Source organism: Dipodomys merriami, unplaced genomic scaffold (assembly GCF_024711535.1).
Source record: "Dipodomys merriami isolate MVZ:Mamm:240054 unplaced genomic scaffold, mDipMer1.0.p SCAF_9, whole genome shotgun sequence".
NCBI lineage: Eukaryota > Metazoa > Chordata > Mammalia > Rodentia > Heteromyidae > Dipodomys > Dipodomys merriami.
Genome location: NW_027206512.1, coordinates 26,049,002 through 26,070,945, shown reverse-complemented (window position 1 = coordinate 26,070,945; position 21,944 = coordinate 26,049,002). Strand labels below are relative to the sequence as shown.

The following is a 21,944-nucleotide window of genomic DNA, read 5'->3' as shown; positions in this document are numbered from 1 at the left end:
GTTCTTTCAGTGGTTCTTCCAACCATGATCCTGGCCTAGCTAGCTAGCTAGCTAGCTAGCTATAAAAATAGTAACAAATAATTTTAGCCAGGTGCCAGTGGCTCACATTTATAATCCTAGCTACCCAGGAGGCTGAGATCTGAGGGTCGCAGTTCAAAGCCAGCTCAAGCAGGAAAGTCTATGAGACTCTTATTACCAACTAACAATCAAAAAAGCCAGAATGGAGTTGGGCTCAAGTGGTAGGACACAAGCCTTGAGAAACTCAGGGACAGCACCCAGGCCCTGAGCTGAAGCCTGAGGACCAACACACACACACACACACACACACACACACACACACACACACACACACACACACACACACACACACGCACACACACACACACATACACACACACACACACACACACGCACACACACACACACACACCACAAAAAGAGAAAAAATATTTTTTCAGTTGTGGGGCTTCAGCTCAGGACCTGGGTGCTGTCCCTTAGCTCTTTTGGTCAAGACTAGCACTCTATCACTTTGAGCCAATTATTTTGAGAAAATAATTTTTATGCAAGCTGTATATATATATATATATATATATATATATGTAAATATATATTATTTAAAATCATAAGATAAAATAAAACATTGGGTAAAGAGCATGTTGATCTCTCTTTTATGTATTGTTGGAGTTTGAACTAAGGGCCTCATGATGAATTTTTTCCCCTACTTGGAGTATGTAATATCTAATTTTCTCTCTACTAAATTACTAGCCATTACACATTACTCAGATCACTGCTTTTTTTTTTTTTTGGTAAGTCATGGGGCTTGAACTCTGGGCCTGAACGCTATCCCTCAGCTCTTCAGCTCAAGACTAGCGCTCTACCACTTGAGCTACAGCGCCACTCTGGCTTTTTTCTTTTTGCTTATGTGGTGCTGAGGAATCGAACCCAGGGCCTCAGGCATGCAAGGCAATTGCTCTACCACTGAGCCATCTTCCCAGCCCCATGTAAACATTTTTTGATGGATGTACACTTCAATGAGTAACATTGGACAGGGCTTACGAAACCAAAAGGAAGTGACTTACAGAGGCCCAGTCATTGGAAAGTGATTGTCCCCATTAAAGGCTTTGTGTGTGCATGCGAATGTGTGTGCCTGTCCTGGAGCTTGAACTCTGGGCCTGGGCAGTGTTTCTGAGCTTTTCTTTACAAGGTTATAGATCCACTTCCAGCATTTCTGTTGTTAATTGGAAATGAGTCTAATGGACTTTCCTACTTTCCTTTTCAAACTGAGATCCTCAGATCTCAGCTTCTTGAGGAGCTAGGTTTACAAATGTAAGGTATCTAAGCCTGCCTTAAAGGCTTTTTTAAAGGGCCTCAGTAAAAGCACATAAGCACTATGCCAGTCTAGGCAAAGTCTCAGGTTAGCAGGTACTAGTTTGTAGCTTGTGATAAATGATTTGCCCTCACCTGAACAGTTTGTCTCAGAGACTCCAGATTTTCTTATCTCAGAAGAGTGCTAATTACCTAAAACTTGTGCAGACTTGTTTTTAGACTTTACAGGTGTATATCCAAGACATTTTCTACTTCCATCTACTAGTGGGCTCAATCTATAAATGGTGACTCCCTGAAGATTCTATACCATATTGTTTTAGTTTATTAAGTTCTTATTTCTAATTTGTGGTTTTTTCTGAAACATCTCAGCCTCTTGTCCTTTCACTCATGACCTTGGTTCCAAGTCTGTTTTCTTTTTTTTTCCTTAGATCTCTGACTGAAGAGAGTGAGTGGTGTCTGTCTTAAAACCTCTGTATGTGTGTAACAACAAAATCTTAGCTCTACCCATATTTATCTAGTGTTCACCTTTTAGGTATGCCTTCACCTCAACATAAAGACTTTTTACTATTTTTCCCAACCAACCTTTCTCCTATCAATAAACCTTTTGCATCTTTCATATAATTCATTATATATATATTTCCAGTCGTGGGGCCTGACTCCGGGCCTGGGTGCTGTCCCTCAGCTCTTCAGCTCAAGGCTATCACTCTACCACTTGAACCACAGCGCTACTTCTGGCTTTTTCTGCTTATGTGGGGCTGAGGAATCGAACCCAGGGTCTCATGCATGCATTGCAAGCACTCTACCGAGCCAACTTCCAAGCCCAATTCATCATAATTTTAAAGCTGAAAGCCTTGCCTACTTAACTAGACTATAACTCAGATGGGGCAGAGCTTTAGATCCTAAACATATATACATACTATACGTACATACGCATACATGCACATTAACAGACTTATGAAAACATACTTGTTCATAAACTTCGGCTCTCTCTCTATAGATATATACTAACTAGAAACCTAGTATAGTTGATTGAATCTGTGAAGGAGTAAAAGTTCACATAACGCCCCTTTTGATGAACTTAAATCACTTAATTGCACGCAGCTTACTAGCACGCAAGCAGCCACAGAGATCTTCCATTGCAAATGACCGGACTTCCGGGCCGCGGGAGGGGGGGCGGGCTCACGGAGACGCGCTGACGTCACGACCCGCTGCCGCCCCGTGTCCCCGCCCCTCTCCGCACTGTGACGTTCCCCAGGAGGAACGGAGCGTAAACAGCGCAGGGCATTTCGGGAGCGGGATTGTTTCACGCAGGAAGCAGGCTCCATTTTAGCGCCGCCCGCCGTCGCCATCTGTTTCAGTTCCCTCCTCTTTTACCCCTCCCGTATCGATTCCCCAGCGGGAAGGCTGAAGCCTGGGCTGTGGTAAACGGAGGGAAGGGGGAAACAGGGAGACAGGGTCTCGAGAAGGGGCGCGTCGAGGCGGGCGAGTGGGAGAGAGGCCCGGGGCGAAGCGCGCCAGCCCGCCGGCCGGACTGACGGACGGACGGACGGACCAGCTCGTGCAACTGCTGCCGCGGCGGCGGCGGCGCCCGCGCGAGTCGCGATCTGGTGGCGGCGGCGGGAGCGGCAGCGGCGATAGCGGCAGCGGCGGAACCCGGAGGGGAGCAATGGCGGCCGACAGCCGGGAGGAGAAAGGTTAGTGCGGGGAAAGGTGACGGGCGGAGGCGGGGCCGGGGCCGGGGCCGGGGGGTGGTCGTTGCCCGGCGCGGGGTGGGGGTTGGGAGGGGGTTGGCGGGCCTCGCGCGGAGCCGGTCGGCCCGCTCCACCCCACACGCCGGGACCCCCCTCAGCGAGAGACCGGGCCCGGGCCCCTCGTCCTCGGGGCTCCCGGGGGGGGGGGGGCTAACGTTTCCCGTCGCCGCGGGTGGTTCTTGGATCCGGATTCCAGCCCAGACTTTGCTGGGAGCCGGCCGGGGAGCGGCCGGGGGAGCGGGGCCTGGGTTCCGCGTTACAGGCCTCGCGGGCTGATTTCCGGGTCGGTTATGCGGCTGTAATGCGCATTTTCGGGGGTGGGGGGGTGGGGCGGGGAAGACCCTTTGGGGGCTAGGCTGGATTCGAACACGCTACGTGCCGCCGCAGTTCAGCCCTGGTAGTGGAGTTAAAAAGTCAGTTGGTATTCAGGGACGCCGGCGGTTTATTCATCTCGAGAAACACTCTTGGTGCGGCAAACGGGCACCGTGGCAAGAGCTATGTGTTTTATGTTCCTCGAACACATTACTTGGTTGGGAAATAAATCATGATCCTTGAAAACATGCTGTGCCTTAAGGCCTGTAAATTTCGCCTTTACCCCCTACAAAGGTCCTGACAACGGTTTCTGGAAGAAACAGGTCGCACTCAGCTCCTATAAGCTCCCCGAGGCCATTTTAGCCAGAGCCAACCCGATGGGGGCAAGTGTTGAGAGACTTGGAGGGGGAACATGGAAACCCCCGTGTTTCTGGGGTCGAATGTCATTGCATTCAAAATACCGAGTTCCTAGACGTGGTTCTTACAGCGGGTTCTGTGTCAGTACCTGTTTGTACAGTGATGCCAAGTTTTTTTTTTGTTTTGTTTTGTATTTTTGTTTTTCTCACCTTAAGATCACCGTAGTCATCTTGGAACAGTCACAGTTGTTGGCCCGGTATCTGTCACGTTTCTGTGTGACTGATTTGTGTGGCTAATTACTTTTAAGTGGACTCGAGTCGTTGGTTAAGTGTGTGATCCTCTTCAGTTTTACTGGTTTCTACATCTGGAGAGTATAAAGTTTCCATTAATTGCTCTCAACTATAATGACAAGTTTGGGAATATTCTTCAGGTAATGCCTTGTCGTCAACCAGATTGTTGATTGGGTTATAATACCTTTAGCTTCCATCTTTAAACTTCCGAAAGTTACTCAATAGGGACATATGTTTTGAAGAAAGAAGTCCACTTTTAGTAGTAATTAAACTAGATCTTAACAATTTAACATTTGATTGTCAGTAGTTTATGAATTATGGAACATGGGAGTCTGGTGGTGATTAGAGATGAGAGACGAAACACAAAAATGAGAGTCAGTACCTCACAAGAACTCAGTAAGATCATTGTACTTACAAATCAATAGTAGACATTGAAGAGGAAAAGTGGTTATTTAAAGAAGTTGTTTTGGGGCTGGGAATGTGGCTTAGGGGTTAAGTGCTTGCGTGGTGTGCATGAAGCCCTGAGTTCAATTCTTTAATACCATATAAACAAAAAAAAGCCAGAAGTGGCACTGTGGCTCAAGTGGTAGAGTTCTAGCCTTGAGCAAAAAAAAAAAAAAAAAAAAGCTCAAGGGGGGGTTGGGAAGGTGGCTCAGTGGTAGAGCGTATACCTTGCATGCCAGAGGCCCTGGGTTCGATTCCTCAGCACCATATAAGCAAAAAGAAAAAAGCCAGAAGTGGCGTTGTGGCTCAAGTGGTAGAGCGCTAGTCTTGAGCTGAAGAGCTGAGGGACAGGGCCCAGGCCTAGAGTTCAGGCCCCATGACTGGACCCCCCCCCCAAAAAAAAGCTCAAGGACAGTGCCCAGGCAAGCCCCAAGACTGGCAAAAAATAGAAAGTTCTTTTTTTGTTGTTGTTTTTTGTTTTTGGTCATGGGGCTTAAACTCAGGGCCTAGGTGCTGTCCCTAAGCTTTTTCACTTACAGCTAGAACTCTACCACTTTGAGCCACAGCACCACTTGCCAGTTTTCTGGTGGTTAATTGGAACTTTCATTCTCAGGTTGGGTTTGAATTTTTGTCTTCAGATCTCAACCTCCTGAGTAGCTAGGATTGCAGACTCACTGGCTTATTTAAAAGTTTTGTTTCAGGGCTGGGAAGATAGCTCAGTGGTAGAGCGCTTGCCTTGCATGCCTGAGGCCCTGGGTTCAATTCCTCAGCACCACATAAGCAGAAAAAGCCGGAAGTGGTGCTGTGGCTCAAGTGGTAGAGTGCTAGCCTTGAGCTGAAGAGCTGAGGGACAGCGCCCAGGCCCAGAGTTCAGGCCCCATGACCGGACCCAAAAAAATGATTGTGCAGTTAGTCCAGATATATTAATCATTAAAATGTTTTCACCTATCACTAATACTTAGGATGAACTTTCCTACTTTGGGTAATGTTCTTTTTTAATGTAACTTCCATAAATACAGAACTTTTGAACTTTTGTTTAAATACAGACCACCTGTAATCCTCAGAAGGCTGAGATCGGAGACAAGGTCTGAAGAGAGGTGGAGCTGTGGCTCAAGTGGTTGACCACTAGACTTAAGCAAAAAAACTTGAGAGTGCCCAAGCACAGGACCAGCACAAAAAAACAAAAAACCTGACATGGGCTTATTTTTACAGTTTAGAATAAAGTTTTCTGGACCACAAAGCAAGCTAGGAAAGGACTTTGTGGAAGTAGCACTTCCTGTAGGTATCATTTATGTGATCTTTGTCACATAATTGTAGCTAGAATTAGAATCAGCACTTGACTTTTAACTCCTATATTTAAACAAGGAAAAATGGAAACCTTTTGTTTTCTTACTAGCTTGTATAGTTGGGGGTGGATTTCATTGTTACACCTTCAGGTGTAAATGGGAATTATAACTTTTGTTGTTACTGATTTGAAACATTAGGAAAATTTCCATAATGTTTTTGTGATTCTCTTTTATTAAATATGGATAATCTTAGGATCCTTATTTATCCAAAATATACTAGAATATAAGCTGTTAATGGTAAATGCCTTTTCCTCCCACTTGGCAGTGCTGGGGATCAAACCCAAGAACCCCCTGCAACATGGTAGGCAAAGTATACATCTTTTTCTGTTACATTTTGTATATATTTTGTGCCTTCAGCTTTTACAAACCTCTATAAATACAGCTTTAAAAGTTTAACCCAAAATGTTTCTAAAGAGTTTCCACTTTCATAAGTAACAATTTCCACATAACCAGACTAGAAGTTCCCAAGAAGGCAAAGAGTGTCTGTACTGGCCTTTGTAAAGTAATTCTGTGTTTGCCGTAAATATTTACCTTGTTGGACTTTGGTAGCAATGTAAAATACAGCTCTAAGACTTTAACATACTGTGGATCTCACTGTCGTCCTGTGGTAATAGCTTTCCTGTTCCCTTCAGTTATGGCTCTGTAAAACATGGAGTATGTAAATAGTATTTTTTGTTTTGTCTTACCTGTAGTAAAAAATGGAAAAATTAAAAATATCCTGTGTGTGTGTGTGTGTGTGTGTGTGTGTGTGTGTGTGTGTGTGTGTGTGTGTGTGTGTGTGTGTGTGTGTGTGTGTGTGTGTGTTATTGCCTGTACTGGGTGTGTGTGTATGTGTATTATTGCCTGTACTGGGGCTTGAACTCACGGGCTAGGCACTGTCTCTGGAGCTTCTTTTTCTCAAGGCTAGTGCTCTACTACTTGAGCCACACTGCCACACTTCCACTTTCTGAATAGTTTGTTGGAGATAAGTGTCTGATAAACTTTCTTGCCCAGGCTGGCTTTGAACTGCAATCCTGAGAACTCAGCCTCCTGTGTAGCTAGGATTACAGGTGTGAATCACCAGCCCCTGCCTAAGCTTCATGCTTTTATAAGGAAGGAAATTGCATAGGATAGGAAAATCTGAAAACTGAGTTTTGCCTAAAATAGAGTTCTGAATGACAAAAATAAAAAATAGCTGACTTGTTTAATGTAAAATGTAAAATGTACTTTAATTGGAAGTGAGGCTCCAGAAGATCTTGTAAATTTCCAAACTCCACTGAGACTATACTAAGTGAATTAAACTAAAAATGTATAATATACTTTGGTGCCTTTGTTGGAAAATAAAGTGTAAAATGACTGTGTCACAGATAAAGGTTAGTTTCCTACATTAATATCTCTGAAGTTAAGGTTTTTGAGTTTCTTGTACTAGACATTTCAAGATTAAGGTAAAATTCTGGCTTCAAACAGCTATCCTCAGATCTCAGAGTCCTGAGTAGCTAGGATTACAGGCATGAGCCACTAATGCCCAGCTTTCATGTTGTGACTTTTTTGTGTGTGTGCCAGTCCTGGGGTTTGAACTCAGGGCCTAGGCACTGTCTGAGCTGCTTTTGCTCAAGGCTCACACTTTATCACTTGAGCCATAGTGCCTAGTTTTTCGTGGGCTGTAAGAATGATTCTTGTCCTTTTTTATACTTGTATTTCCTTGTTTTTCCTATACCTGTGAATCTCCACATAATTTCCTAACAGTTTTTTTCAATTAAAGATTGTGCTAGTCCTATATCAGTAATGATAAGAGAGTTTAGCCATATAAGATGATGTAAATGCAAAATATTTCACAGTTGAGTTTATGTTTACAAGAGGAATCAGGCTAACAGTCTACATTTCTTTTCTTTTTTCCCCGTTGTAAGGCTTGAACTTAGGACTTGGTGCTGTCTCTAAGCTCTTTGTGCTCTAGGCTAGCACTCTACCACTTTGAGCTACCTCACCACTTCCCGGATTTGAATCGTTTATGGACTTGAATGGTTTATTGGAGATGAGTCTCACAGGGTTTTTGCCCCAGCTGGCTTTAATCTTAATCCTCAGATCTCAGCTTCCTGAGTAGCTAGGATTACAAGCATGAGCCTCTGGTACCCAGCTAGTTTACATTTCATTTTGTTTTGTTTTGTGTTTAAGATTGAGGCAAAAGCCAGGCATGGGTGGCTCACACCTGTAAATCCTAGCTACTCTGGAAGCTGACATTTGAGGGTTCAGCTTTAAAGCCAGCCAAGGTAGGAAAATGGATGAGACTCCAATGAGCCACCAAAAAGCTGAAGTAGAGCTGTGGCTCAAGTGGTAAAGACTAGCCTTGAGCATACAATGCTCAGGGACAGTGCCCAGGTCCAGAGCTCAAGCCAGCCTCCTCACCCCCCCCCCCAAAACAAAACAAAACAAAACAAAACAAAAAACACTGAGGCAAGACTTAAAAGACAGTTCCAAGTAAAAAATTTTGGAAGATACAATGCTGTTTGCATTGTCAGTACAGCTAATCTACTAGAATTGAGTAGGATTGTCCCAGTGAGCCTTCCGGTACTTTTAGAAAGTAGTTATTTACTCCATAATATTTCAATTAAGTTTAAGAAGACATATGAAAGTCATTTACAAGATGATTAATTGCTTCCACACAGTGAAAATGGTTCTCAATTTATCTTCTTCATTGATGTGGGGTTGCATACTACTAAAACTGGAATTAGGGCTGATGTAGCTCAATGTTCTTTGAACCAAATATCCAGTTTGAGTTTTTCTTCTCTCCTCCACCAGTGTTATTCAGAGGTTAAGGCATACTAGGGTTAAGCAGGTAAATTTATTGTTTAACACAGTAGATAACATATACAGAGTTAAAAGTGGCCAACTAGGTGCCAGTGATTCACACCTCCAATCCTAGCTACTTAGGAGGCTAAGATCTGAGGAATGCAGTTCGAAGAGCCAGCCTGGTCAGGAAAGCCCATGAGAAATTAACCACTAAAAAGCTGTAAGTATAGTTATAGCTATTGAGCTATTACCATTCTCTGCCAGGACCATCCTAGTCATTTACTAATTATTGCAAATGAGGGAAATCATAGAGCCTATGTTTCTTTGGGTCTGGCTCACTTCACTTAATATGATTTTTTTTCAAGTCTTTCCATTACAGAATGATGCTAATGGAAATAAACTCCAAGACATAAACCTGTTGGTCTTTTTTTTTTTTTTTTTGGTTATTGACCTTGTCACCAATTACTGTATCTAGTTCTTCCTATTTATTTATTTCTTATTTCATTTTTCTTTTTCCGTTTGTTTATCCCTGGCAATCACTGTTGGAAATGAACTTTACCACATGGGGAGGGGAGGAAACAGGGAGGGAAGGGATAGTGGGAGAAAAAGGAGTGGATAACAATGTTTGACAAGAAATGTACTCATTATTCATCACTTTAACCCCTCTGTAAAGCATCTTTACAATAAAATAAATTATCATTAACATAAAAAAAAGCTCTGAGTAGGCCTGGGAATGTGGCTTAGTGGTAAAGTGCTTGCCTAGCATGCATGAAGCCCTGGGTTTGATTCCCCTGTATCACATAAATAGAAAAGCTGGAAGTGTAGCTCTGGCTCAAGTGGTAGAATGCTAACCTTGAGCAAAAGGAGCTCAGGGAGCCAGCCGCTGGTGACTCATGCCTATAATCCTAAATTACTCAGGAGGCTGAGATCTGAGGATTGCAGTTGGAAGCCAGCCTGGTAGTAAAGTACATAGACTTTTATCTTCAGTAAACTACCCAGAAAAAATGGAAGTGTCACAGTAGCTCAAGTGGTAGGGTGCCAGCCTTGAGCACAAAGAGGCTCAGGGACAGCACTCAACTCCTGAGTTCAAGCCCAGGACTGGCAAAAAATAAAGATGCTCAGGGACTACAGACAGTGCAACTACACCCTGTGTTAAACTAGGAGTGGGAAAAAAACCCAAACCAACCCCCCCCCCCGCCCCCCACAGGAGTTTGAAACTAGCATTTTGTGGCTGTTAGAATGTAGTATTTGGATAGATTGAATTTTAGTTCTAAATGGAAATAGTAGTTAATGAAACTGTTACTTAATTGAAAAAATTTGTTGCAAGGCACATATTTAAAATAAAACTTGTAACTTCTTATTTTTGAAACAATTTTAGAGGTTTTAAAATGATTTTTAAAGACCTTATTGTTCTCTTTGTGAACATCAAGAGTAACTTTTAGTGGGCTGTGCTTTAGGCACATAGAATTTTTTTCCCCCTTTAAATGGTATATGAATTGTATGTTCATGGAACTTTTTTCAACTTGGCATTCATTAACTTTTGTTTATATTGATGTTACTCTTCTGTTGAGGTGAAGTATGACTGTATCTGTCTCTTTACATAGAATACAATAATATTAAATTTCAGGACACAGAAAATGACTTAAAACACAGAAGTTTAAGAACTAGATCTAGTAGATATAGTAGCCTTTGCTGCTAAGGAGGTAATTACTTGTTTCCAAAAAGGATATGCTAATAACGATTATACTCTTTAGCAGCAAAGGCTTGTGAGAATATTGAAATATAACTTCATTTATAACTAATTCATTCCAAGTTGAAAAGTGAACTAACATGTACACTGTTTTTTTTCTAGCCAATGAAGGAAGTTAACAGAATCAGCAGCCATGTGTTGGACATACCTAGTGTAATTCTCATTGGCCTTTTAAAACCAGTGTTTGAGTTTAAAAAATATACTTTTAACAGTTACAATTAAAATTCTTGAAATTTAAGGATAAGTAGTTTTGCTACTTCACCCATCAAGAAGGAATTATGTCCTTTTTTGAGGCTAGTGGGCCTTTACTTTTGTCTCTATTAATAAAACATTGTAGTAGTTTTGCTTGATCCTTTCTCTGTTGGGTTATATACCAAGCCATATAATAGATCCTTCTCCAATTCTGAAGCGACTATAAAGGAGAGTGACAGAAGAGAAATGCTTGCTATTAGTTGCTTAGTCTTCCCAATCAAGGGAAGCCAGAAGTGATTTTGTCCAGTCTTCAGATGCTTCTAGCCCTAGCCATCATCAGACTACAACCATGTGAGACACCATGTCTCATGGATCCCCAGAATTTGAGCAAAAATGATTGTTTTGGTAAGCCACCAGTTTTATTTTATTTTGTTTTGTTTTTGATTGGTTGTGGGGCATGAACTCTGGGCTTGGGCGCTGTCCCTGCACTCTTCAGCTCAAGGAGAGCGCTCTACTGCTTGAGCCACAGCATCACTTCTGGTTTTTTAGTGGTTTATTGGAGATAAGAGTCTCATGGACTTTCCTCTCAGGGCAGGCTTTGAGCCACGATCCTCAGATCTCAGCCTCCTGAGTAGCTAGGATTACAGGTGTGAGCCACCGGCGCCCGGCAACCACCAGTTTTAAAATGGTATCTTATGCAGAAGTTGATAATTGGGACATGTGTGTGTTTTATTGAAGAAATGATTTTATGTTCTTCCTTTTTTTTCCCCCCACCAGTCCTGGGGCTTGAACTCAGCACTTCTGGCTTTTCTCTTTATATTGTACTGAGGAAAGCAGCCTAGGGCTTCATGCATGCTAGGCAAGCACTCTACCACTAAGTCACATTCCCAGCCCGATTTTATATTCTTCCTATACCATCCTTAACAAAAAGGTAGGCAGGGCTTATTAGAATCTGATAGCAATAAGGAAATGCTTATAGGTTGAAACAGTCATCAGGAGATTCAAACAATTGCCATCCCCTCTCTTTCCTAGTGATCTTTTAAAGCACCTTAGAAACCTAGAGCTCAGAGAGACTGTAAACTTCCTACTACCCAGTTCTTAAGGGATCATCCAGATTTCCTTACCTCCTATTCTTTTAGACCACTTATTTCAGTAAATATATATGCTTTAGTATATATATATATATAAATAATAATATATATATATGATATATATATTTTAGTAAATATATGTAAAAATAAAGTGTGTTCATTTATAGAGGGTGGCAGCAAAACTTCAAAAATGCTAGATGGGCTTTGTGAGCCATAAAGCTTCCAGCTCTTTTTTAAAAATTAATAATAGTGGGATATATATAAAAAGAGGTCATAGGCCAAATATCCTTGGAGATTTAATTTTTCACATTTTGATTAACTATAATTTACTGATGTCACAGATTGAAATAATTGGTGAAACAATAGTTTTTACTAATGTGAAGATGTTTTTAGACTTCAGTATAAGACAGTTTAGAATTTATAATGTTGGGGATTTGAAATTAATGCATACTTCATCTTACTATGTTACATTTGTGTTGTATCAGCTATAATTTTGTTTAAATGTGTGCCTAATGTTCTCCATCTAATTGTAGATTTCACAGTCTGAACTCCAGACTCATATGGGATATTTGATTAGCTTAAACTTTTGAGTTTCTTTACCTTTTCCTTTTTTACTTTGGGTGCTAGCACCAGGGCCTTGTTTTTTTCCCCCTCTCAAGGCTAGTACTCTACGACATGGGCCACACCTCCACTCCTTGTGTTTTGGTGCTTAATTAGAAGTAAGTCTCATGGACTTTCCTGCCCAAGCTGGATTTGCCTCTTGAGCCTACAGTCTAGCCTACAAAACTGGCTAGTTTCTGTTTATATCTGCAAAATAAGACATACATTACTTGTTTTAAACAATATGTACTTAGGAGACATATAAAAGTGGTAAAATAATTGTCAGTGTGTTTAAGCATTGGTTAGTATTCACCTTGAAAGTTTGTAGATGCTTTCTAAAACTGCAGCTAATTATTTGATTTTGAATTTATTAAGGTTTTTTTTTTGTTCGTTTTTTTTTGTTGTTGTTGTTTGTTTTTTATTTTTTGGTGCCAGTCCTGGGGGTTGAACTCAGAGCCTAGGCATTGTCCCTGAGCTTTTGTATAAGACTAGTGCTCTACCACTTGAGCCACAGCTCCATTTCTAGCTATTTTGGTAGTTTAGTGGAGATAAGTCACACAGACTTTCTTGTCCAGATGGCTTTGAACTGTGATCTTTAGATCTGAGCCTCCTGAGTAGCTAGAATTACTGGTGTGAGCCACCAGCACCAGGAGTTTATTAAGGCTTTTTCAGATTAAAAAAAAATTACTTTTTTCAGCCAGGTGTTGGTGTGGTGGGGAGGGGGGGCATAAATATATATATACTTTTATTTATTTATTTATTTATTTTTGAGTCCGGTTGTGGGCCTGAACTCGGCCTGGGCGCTGTCCCTCAGCTCTTCAGCTCAAGGCTAGCGCTCTACCACTTGAGCCACAGCGCCACTTCCGACTTTTTTCTTTTTGCTTATGTGGTGCTGAGGAATCGAACCCAGGGTCTCATGTATGCAAGGCAAGCGCTCTACCACTGAGCCACCTTCCCAGCCCCGTAATATATATATACTTTTATAAAAAATACATATTTTTTTCTGGTTCTGGTGCTTGAACTCAAGTCGTAGGCACTGTCCTTGAGTCTCTGTGCTCAAGGCTAGCACTCTACTATTGAGGCACAGTTCTACTTCTGGTTTTTTCTGAGGCGTTTATTAGAGATAAAAGTCTCATGGGCTTTCCCTGCCTGGTTTCAATTGAGGCCCAGTAGTAGTTAGGATTACAGGCATGAGCCACTGGCGGCCAGCAATGTAGAATGTATGTGTGTATTCTTGTCGGTCATGGGACTTGAACTCTGGGCCTGGGTGCTATCCCTGAGTTCTTCAGCAATGCAAGTGCTCTTTCACATGAGCCAGCGCATCACTTCCAGTTTTCTGGTGGTTCGGGCTGACTTTGAACCATGATCCTCAAGATCTCAGCCTCCTGACTAGGTAGGATTATAGGCGTGAGCTACCGGTGCCTGCCTTGTAATATATTCTTTCTCTTTCCTTCTCCCCCGCCCCCTTCAGTTGGTTTTGGGGCTTGACATCTGGGCCTGAACGCTGTCCTTGTGCTCTTCAGCTCAAGGCAAGCATTCTACCATTTGACCCACAACTTCCAGTTAATTGGTAGTTAATTGGAAATAAGAGGCTTTGAACTGCAATCCTCAGATCTCAGCCTCCTGAGTAGCGAGGATTACAGGCATGAGCCACCGGTGCCTGGATTTTAAATGTTTTATGTATGTATTTCTAAGACTATTTTGTACTTTTTTTGGGAAAGAAAGTCAACAAATTTTAGAAGGGTTTGAGGTTTAGGAAGTAGCACTGAATTATAAGTTTTTGTGATGATTGAATATGTTAAAATAGTTTTGACTTTTCTGAAGTTTTACCTTATGGTTTATATTAAAACAGGCTCTAAATTTTGTATGACACATTGATAGGTTTTTCTTTCCCTTTTTTAATTTTGTTTTTTTGAGACAAGCTCCTTGTATCTTAGACTGGAATTACTTTGGTGATTCCTCCTGCCTCAACCTCAACAGGTGTTTTGTTTTTTAAATACAATTTCAAATAAATAGAAAAGCTATGGGAATAGTACAGAATTTCATTATCCTCAACCATTGTAAATGTTACCATATTATCTCATTCCTACTACCAACTTCCCCTCTAATACTTCCCCTTGGCTGCCCACCCTCCCTTGTGTATATGTGGACATTTGTATGCATGCCCACAGTTAACCTGTTGGTCACTTTGCAGGTATGAGGAATTTTTGTCTCTAAATACTAAAGCATGTTTCCTAAAAATAAGACTTTTCTTTGCTTATCCATTGTGCTATCAAAATTTCAAAACTAACATTGTTATTTTAATACAGATTTTATTTAGATTCCCTAAATTTTCCCAGTTAGTCTCAGATATGACTTTGTTCAGTTGTGTATTTTTGTCTCCTGTAATATGAGCTATGCTTCCATGACATATTTACATGCCCTTTTATTTGGTTTTGCCTGATTCTTCCTCTTATATAGGTTCAGATTTTGCGTTTTGTATAGGAGTGCCACAGAAATGTTTTATTCTTAGTTATCACGTAGGAAGTTTATGGTGTTGATTTCCCATTATTGGTAATAACATTGATGATTACTTGATTAAGCTCTTGTCTGCCATCTTTCTATATCTTATGTGGTGTATACTCCTAGTTATTTGGGGGGGGGGGTCCGGTGGTGGGGCCTGAACTCTGGGCCTGGGCGCTGCCCGTCAGCTCTTCAGCCCAAGGCTAGCGCTCTACCACTTGAGCCACAGCGCCACTTCCGGCTTTTTTCTTTTTGCTTATGTGGTGCTGCAGAATCGAACCCAAGGCCTCAGGCATGCAAGGCAAGCGCTCTACCACTGAGCCACCTTCCCAGCCCACTCCTAGTTTTGTAGACAAACTCTACATTCTTTTTACTAGAATTGTTTTTACAAGCATGAATATCTTGACTCTAAAATAAAATCTCCTAAAGGGTTATATCCATACTTGCTAACTACTCACAAATCAGTGTTTCATGGATACTAATTTTTTTCCTATTTTTAAATTTGTTTGCAGATGGAGAACTTAATGTTCTAGATGATATCTTGACTGAAGTGCCAGAACAGGATGATGAACTGTATAATCCAGAGAGTGAACAAGATAAAAGTGAAAAAAAGGGTAAGAATTCTGTTTTCTTTAAAAATCAAAGTGTACTTGTAGATTCAGTTTTTTTAAATGTGTTTTTGTACTTGTTTCCTTGCAGTTCATAACAAAGGCTGATAGCAAATCATGTTCTACATATAGACCCTAGTCAATATGAATAGTAGTTGAACCTTTAAGTATATGGATTAATTCAATGGCTGACAACTAAGTTTTTATTTAGATTAATTTTGGAGTGAAGGTATTTCAGAAGACATTTTAAAGAAATGAAGCTTTTTCCCTCCCTTATTCACATTATCTGTAAATCTTTGGTGAAATTAGTAGAATGTTAAAAATACTTTTATGTGTCTTTCTAAATTATATTTTAAAGGATCAAAGAGAAAAAGTGACCGAATGGAATCTACTGACACCAAGCGACAAAAACCTTCTGTCCATTCAAGACAATTGATTTCTAAGCCACTAAGTTCATCTGTCAGCAATAACAAACGAATAGTTAGTACAAAAGGAAAGTCAGTCACAGAATATAAAAATGACGAATATCCAAGATCTGAAAGAAACAAGCGGCTAGATGCTGATCGGAAAATTCGTCTATCAAGCAGTGCCTCTAGAGAACCTTATAAGAGTCAACCTGAAAAAGCTTGTCTACGGAAAAGGGATCCTGAAAGAAGAGCTAAATCTCCTACACCAGATGGTTCTGAGGTAGTAAATATTATTGCAGATGTAAAACAGAAAACAATTTTCTTTGAGGCTTTAGAACTATTTATTCATCTTGACCTTGTCTGTTACATGACTGCTGATTCCCTTTTTCTTTAAACATCAGAGAATTGGGCTTGAAGTTGATAGACGTCCAAGCAGATCCAGTCAATCTTCAAAGGAAGAAGTGAACTCTGAAGAATATGGCTCTGACCATGAGACTGGCAGCAGTGGTTCTTCAGATGAACAAGGTAATAACACTGAGAATGAGGAAGGAGTAGAGGAAGATGTGGAAGAAGATGAAGAGGTAGAAGAAGATGCAGAGGAAGATGAGGAGGTTGATGAAGATGGAGAGGAGGAGGAGGAGGAAGAGGAAGAAGAGGAGGAAGAAGATGAAGAGGAAGAGGAAGAAGAGTATGAACAGGATGAGAGAGACCAGAAGGAGGAAGGAAATGATTATGACACTCGAAGTGAGGCCAGTGACTCTGGTTCTGAATCTGTTTCCTTCACAGATGGATCTGTCAGATCTGGTTCAGGCACAGATGGATCAGGTAATACTTTTTATGTATATTTGAGGTTTTTGGTGGTTACAATTTTAAGGACTTAATTTCTTTTTGAGTATGTTAAAATTAAAGTCTATAATTTTTGAGGTGGGATTAGCTATGCTCTTTTATAGTTAAAATATTTTATAGTGTTCCTATTATATAAAGTAAGCTTGAACAAAATTTATAAATTTTTGTAAAAATGATTCCAGGTTACAAATTGATCAGCTACTTATTAGCAGAAGTCCAAATTGTGTATATAGAAATACCAAGTTTTAACGTTGTAGGTGCTTACATTTTTATGTAGTAAAATTAGCTATCTAAATACTTATGTGCTTGAAGTATATCCACACAAGGCCTCCCCACTATTATGACATTTCTGTGGTAGAACACCTTTGAATTTCCATCATGTGGCAACATCAAAATTTCTTTTTGTTCTTGGGAGCCCAAACATATCTTTTCATTCTGTACTTGATTGAGATAAGGTCTACAGAGGTCCGAATTGTAAAGGTTACAAAGTAGAGAAGAATATAAAGTTTTTATGGAAGAGTAAGGAATGTCTTAGGTCATCTCTTTTAATACTACTTTCCCTATCTCTTTGTCTTGATTCATGTGGCTTAAGTGTGAGTCTAGTTAATATTTGATGAAAAGACAGATAATTTTGTGTTGGGGATAAGTTGAGTGTACAGCAAGTTAGGATAAGTTAGCATACTTTGGGTCCTCCTGTTAAGAGTGCATGGTGAATAGAATCTCACGGTCTATTTATGTCAAGATGCCATTAGATTTGCTATATATGCAGAAAATTATTCAATGGTAGAAGAAAAATTCCATTTTTAGTATAGAATTTATAGAATTTTACCATTAATACAACATTTCTTGATATGAATGATGGAGTAAATAAGTCTTCTCTAATGATTAGCAAATGAAGTGCTTTAGCCTTATGTTCTGTGGAGTGTAGATTTCAGGGTCTTAAAACGATTTCTGTCTGTTTCTCTCACAATGTCTCTCAGGGTCTAGACTCTTGAACACACTTGAGGCTAAAAAGTTTCTAAATGTAGAGATTAGTTGTTGGGTTTGATGTGAAAATGAGATTTATTACAAACTAATGGGATTTGTCTCATAATTTAAATGGATAGGGAATGAAAAATGCATTGATAAGCAAGGTGTGGAAGTACATTTCCTGGGATCCAGGAGGATCGCCATTTTAAGGCTATTGTGACTAGTGAGATCTTGTCTTAAAATAAAACCATCCTCCCCTCCCCCAATAAACATTGACACTATGAAAGAATGCTCAGTTACTGTGAAGAATGTGTGAAACTACCCATTGGGGAAGGTACTTTACAATTAATTTTTTTGGTATCTGTTAAGAACAGTTTAAAAATTTTTAGTCAAGCAATGGAGACTTAGTTAAATGGGTGGAGTTGCAATGGTTTGCTGCTGCTTTTTTTTTTTTTAATGCTAGTCCTGAGGCTTGAACTCCCGGTTATGGGTGCTGTCCCTGAGCTCCTACTAACTTTCCTGCCCAAGGCTGGCTTCAGACTGTGATCCTCAGATCTCAGCCTCTTGAGTAGCTAGGATTACAGGCTTGAGCCACCTGCACCTAGCAATGGTTTGCATTTTTAAAAAGCTCCTATATAATGCCAGTAATGTGGCAGGGTACTTAATATTTTATGTGGAAGACATTCACACTGAATGGGAGACTATACTTTTATAATAAATGAATATAGATATTAAAATTCTTTTTTTCTTTTTGTTTTTCCTTTCTCTTCTTTCTTTTTCCCTTTCCTTTTCTTTCTTCTGTTTCTTTTTTTTTCTTTTTCTTTTTTTTTAGTGAGTCCTAGGATTTGGACTCAGTGCTTGGGCACTGTCTCTGAGCTTTTTTTTTTTTTTTTTTTTGTTCAAGGCTAGCACTCTACCACTTGAGCCACAGCACCACTTCTGGCTTTTTCTGTTTATGTGATACTGAAGAATTGAACCCAGGGTTTCATGTATGCTAGGCAAGCACTCTACCACTAAGCCACATTCCCAGTCCAAAATTCTCTTTTTTTATCCCCCACTTCCTTGTCATGAGGTTTGAACTCAGGGTCTTTTCAAGGCTAGTGCTCTACCACTTTGAGCCATACAACCACTTCTGGTTTTATAGTGATTAATTGGAGATAATGGACTTTCCTGCTTAGAGCTGGCTTTAATCCAGGATCTCAGATCTCAGCCTCCTGAGTAGCTAGGGTTATAGGCATGAGCTCACAGGTACCTGGCTTAAAATTCTTTTCATAGAAGACATTTATAGTTTTAAAAGCTGATTATCTTATTCTCCCTTTCCTTGGAAAGTCCTTTGTGTATAACAACCAGCTTTAGATCTTCTATTTAATATATAGAGGATAGGTTTTCTTGTAGTTTCTTATTGTAATGTATAAAATGAGATTTTTTTTTTTTTGGAACTTGATTAGATGTTTCTTCTTGAATATATGGGATTATAGTCAGTTTTAGTATCGTAGGTTTTCTAGACTTTAATTTACTTTTTTTTGTTGTTGTTGGTTTTGTTTTCCCCCGGTCTTGGGGCTTGAACTCAGGGCACTGTCCCTGAGATTTTTTTTTTTTGCTTAAGTCTATCACTCTACCACTTTTGGCTTTTTCTGTTTGTATAGTATTTAGAAATTGAACCCAGGGCTTCATGCATGCTAGGCAAACACTCTACCATTAGGCCCATTCCCAGCACATGTTTTGCCTCTAGTTACTCAAACTTTTAAATAGTTAATAGAGCTGTTTAATAAAACAAAATATATTTTCATTATTTTTTGCCAGTTTATTTATTTATTTATTTATTTATTTTTTGTCGGTCGTGGGGCTTGAACTCTGGGCCTGGGCGCTGTCCCTCAGCTCTTCAGCTCAAGGCGAGCACTCTACCACTTGAGCTACAGCACCACTTCCGGTTTTCTGGTGGTTTATTTGAGATAGGAGTCTCACGGTCTCTCCTGCCCGGGCTGGCTTTGAACCGCGATCCTCAGATCTCAGCCTCCTGAGTAGCTAGGATTACAGGCGTGAGCCACCAGCGCCCGGCTGCCAGTTTATTATTTTTCCCTCAGAATTTTTAGTAACTTACAAGAAACAACACACTGGCTTTTTGTCAGATGACTTTCTTTTGACCTCAGATAAACTGATGGAGGAGGAAGCCATTATCTTAAAAGTAACTCATACAAACTTCAGTGTATAGAGAAACATGAGTTTGTTGGTGGTGGTGGCAGTGTTTTTTGCTTTGGGTTTTCTTTTGTGCTGAGAAGGTGAACAAAAGCAGAAAGGGAGGGTTTCAGAAAGGGTGGGCAAATGTAATCATGTTATTTAGTGTACTTATACACTACGTAGAAATGACCTATGTAACTTGTAGGTAGGAATGGGAGGGGAAAATATGGGAAAGCAAAGGAAGGGTGACATTGTCCAAAACAAAAACATGTACTCATTATCTGACTTAGGAAATGGCAACCCCTCTATAGAATACCTTAATAGTAACAATAAAATTGTATTTAAAAAAATAATTCATACAAAAACAATTCTCATGCCAGACATCAGTGGCTCACTCCTGTATTGCTAGCAGCTCAGAAGGTTGAGATTTGAGGATCCCAGTTGGAAGCCTGCCCAGGCGGTAAAGTCTGGACTCTTATCTCCAGTTAACCACCAAAAATCTGAAATTGGAGCGGTGCTCAAATGAGTGCTAGCCTTGAACCAGAAAAGCCCAAGTCCAGAGCCTGCTATGGAAACAGGATCATCTGCTTCTGTTATTTTTCCAGCATTATTCCAGTGAGAGGTCATTTTAGTACTTTGAACAACAGTGAATATGTTGCTTTATAAGGTTAATTTGATTTGTGCCGTTGAAATATCCAAAGAGAAAATAGACACACACACACACACACACGCACACGCACGCACTTATCATGTTTTGAAAGAATTTTTAAAAAGCATAAAAATAGTAAGTCCTAGAATTAATTTTCAAGAGTAGTAATAAAGTATCTTCTAAGTAATAGAGATCTCAGGCTGGGTATCAGTGGATCAAGCCTATATAAGCTACTCAGGATGCTGAGATCTAATTATCTCAGTACTTGGAATTGGAAAGACAAAAATGGTCTTTTTTGTTTTGTTAGTCATGGGGCTTGAACTCTGGGCCTGAGTGCTGTCCTGAGCTTTGCTTTTTTTTTTTTTTAATTAATGATGTGGTTGTTTCTTTGAGAATTTGTTATTGGGAGGCAGGGAGTTAATTTTTTGAGCTTTAGGTATATTTTATACATATGTATTTTTTTAAATAAGTTTTTTATTGTGAAAACACTGAGCTTTCCAACTCGAAGGCAAGCACTCTACCAGTTGAGCCACAGCGCTACTTCTGGTTTTCTGGTGGTTTATTGGAGATAAGAGTCTGACAGACTTTTCTTCCCTGGCTGAGATCCTGAGTGTAGCGAGGATTACAGGCCTGAGCCACTGGTGCCCAGCCAAGTCATCTTAGTTTTTAGGCAATACCTTCAGCAGTACCACCTGAAGAAACTGAGAGGTAAGAAATAAGCAGTGACGGGGATGGGAAGGTTGCTGAGTGGTAGAGCGCTTGCCTTGCATGCATGAGGCCCTGGGTTTGATTGCTCAGCACCACATAAGCAAAAAGAAAAAAAGTCAGAAGTGGCGTTGTGGCTCAAGTGGTAGAGCGCTAGCCTTGAGCTGAAGAGCTGAGGGACATCGCCCAGGCCCAGAGTTCAGGCCCCACCACTGGACCCCCCCCCAAAAAAAAATCAGATACATTGGTGATGGGCTCTTTGTATACCTGTGTTTTGTTATTATTATGCCAATAATGAGTTCAAAGCTCAAACTCAAGGACTTAGCTTTTTCTGTTCCTACATATGTCATGGTTGCTTTTTACTAGTTTATTTAGAGATGAGTATCAGGGAATTGTCACCTAGTCTAGCACCAAACCTCGTTTCAGATCTCAACCTCTTGAGTAGTTAGCATTATAATCATGAGCCATTGGGACCCAACTCTATTATATTTTTAAAACTCTTGGAATTCTTTGTTTTAGATGAGAAAAAGAAAGAAAGGAAGAGAGCTCGAGGCATATCACCAATTGTTTTTGATAGAAGTGGAAGCTCTGCTTCAGAGTCATATGCAGGTAATCTGTTTGCTTTTATTGGTGATCATATCTGACTGATTCCAATGTAATCTGCTTTAGAAAGTGTGGAGGCTGTAGTTTAGTGTGAACTTGTCCATTAGTATCAATTTTTGGCATGTTAACTGTAATAACTAGAGGAAACTTTTCTTATTTTAATCCTGTTCTGTTACTGCTTCAGTGGAATTTTCACTTTTTTTTTTGTGGAAGATGATGATTCAGTGACTAGTTTTCTGAGTGGGAATCTGT

At 40.3% G+C, this 21,944-nt stretch overlaps 2 protein-coding genes across 5 annotated transcripts in view; one reads left to right on the top strand and one right to left on the bottom strand.

The window, feature by feature from the left end:
- LOC138820642 (transmembrane protease serine 11E-like) overlaps window positions 1-2,675 on the bottom strand; it is an 87,480-nt gene extending 84,805 nt beyond the window's left edge. The window contains exon 1 of the mRNA XM_070012393.1: window positions 2,433-2,675. Within this exon, the coding sequence (XP_069868494.1) occupies window positions 2,433-2,675 (243 nt within the window). The remainder of the gene's footprint in view (window positions 1-2,432) is intronic.
- The window catches only part of Ythdc1 (YTH N6-methyladenosine RNA binding protein C1), a 38,859-nt gene continuing 19,542 nt past the window's right edge, over window positions 2,628-21,944 (top strand). For all 4 annotated transcript variants that reach the window (XM_070012752.1, XM_070012751.1, XM_070012750.1 and 1 more), the window contains exons 1-5: window positions 2,628-3,020; window positions 15,240-15,341; window positions 15,694-16,022; window positions 16,144-16,567; window positions 21,609-21,698. In XM_070012752.1, coding sequence (XP_069868853.1) covers window positions 2,993-3,020; window positions 15,240-15,341; window positions 15,694-16,022; window positions 16,144-16,567; window positions 21,609-21,698 — 973 coding nt within the window. In that variant the 5' untranslated portion in view covers window positions 2,628-2,992. The remainder of the gene's footprint in view (window positions 3,021-15,239; window positions 15,342-15,693; window positions 16,023-16,143; window positions 16,568-21,608; window positions 21,699-21,944) is intronic.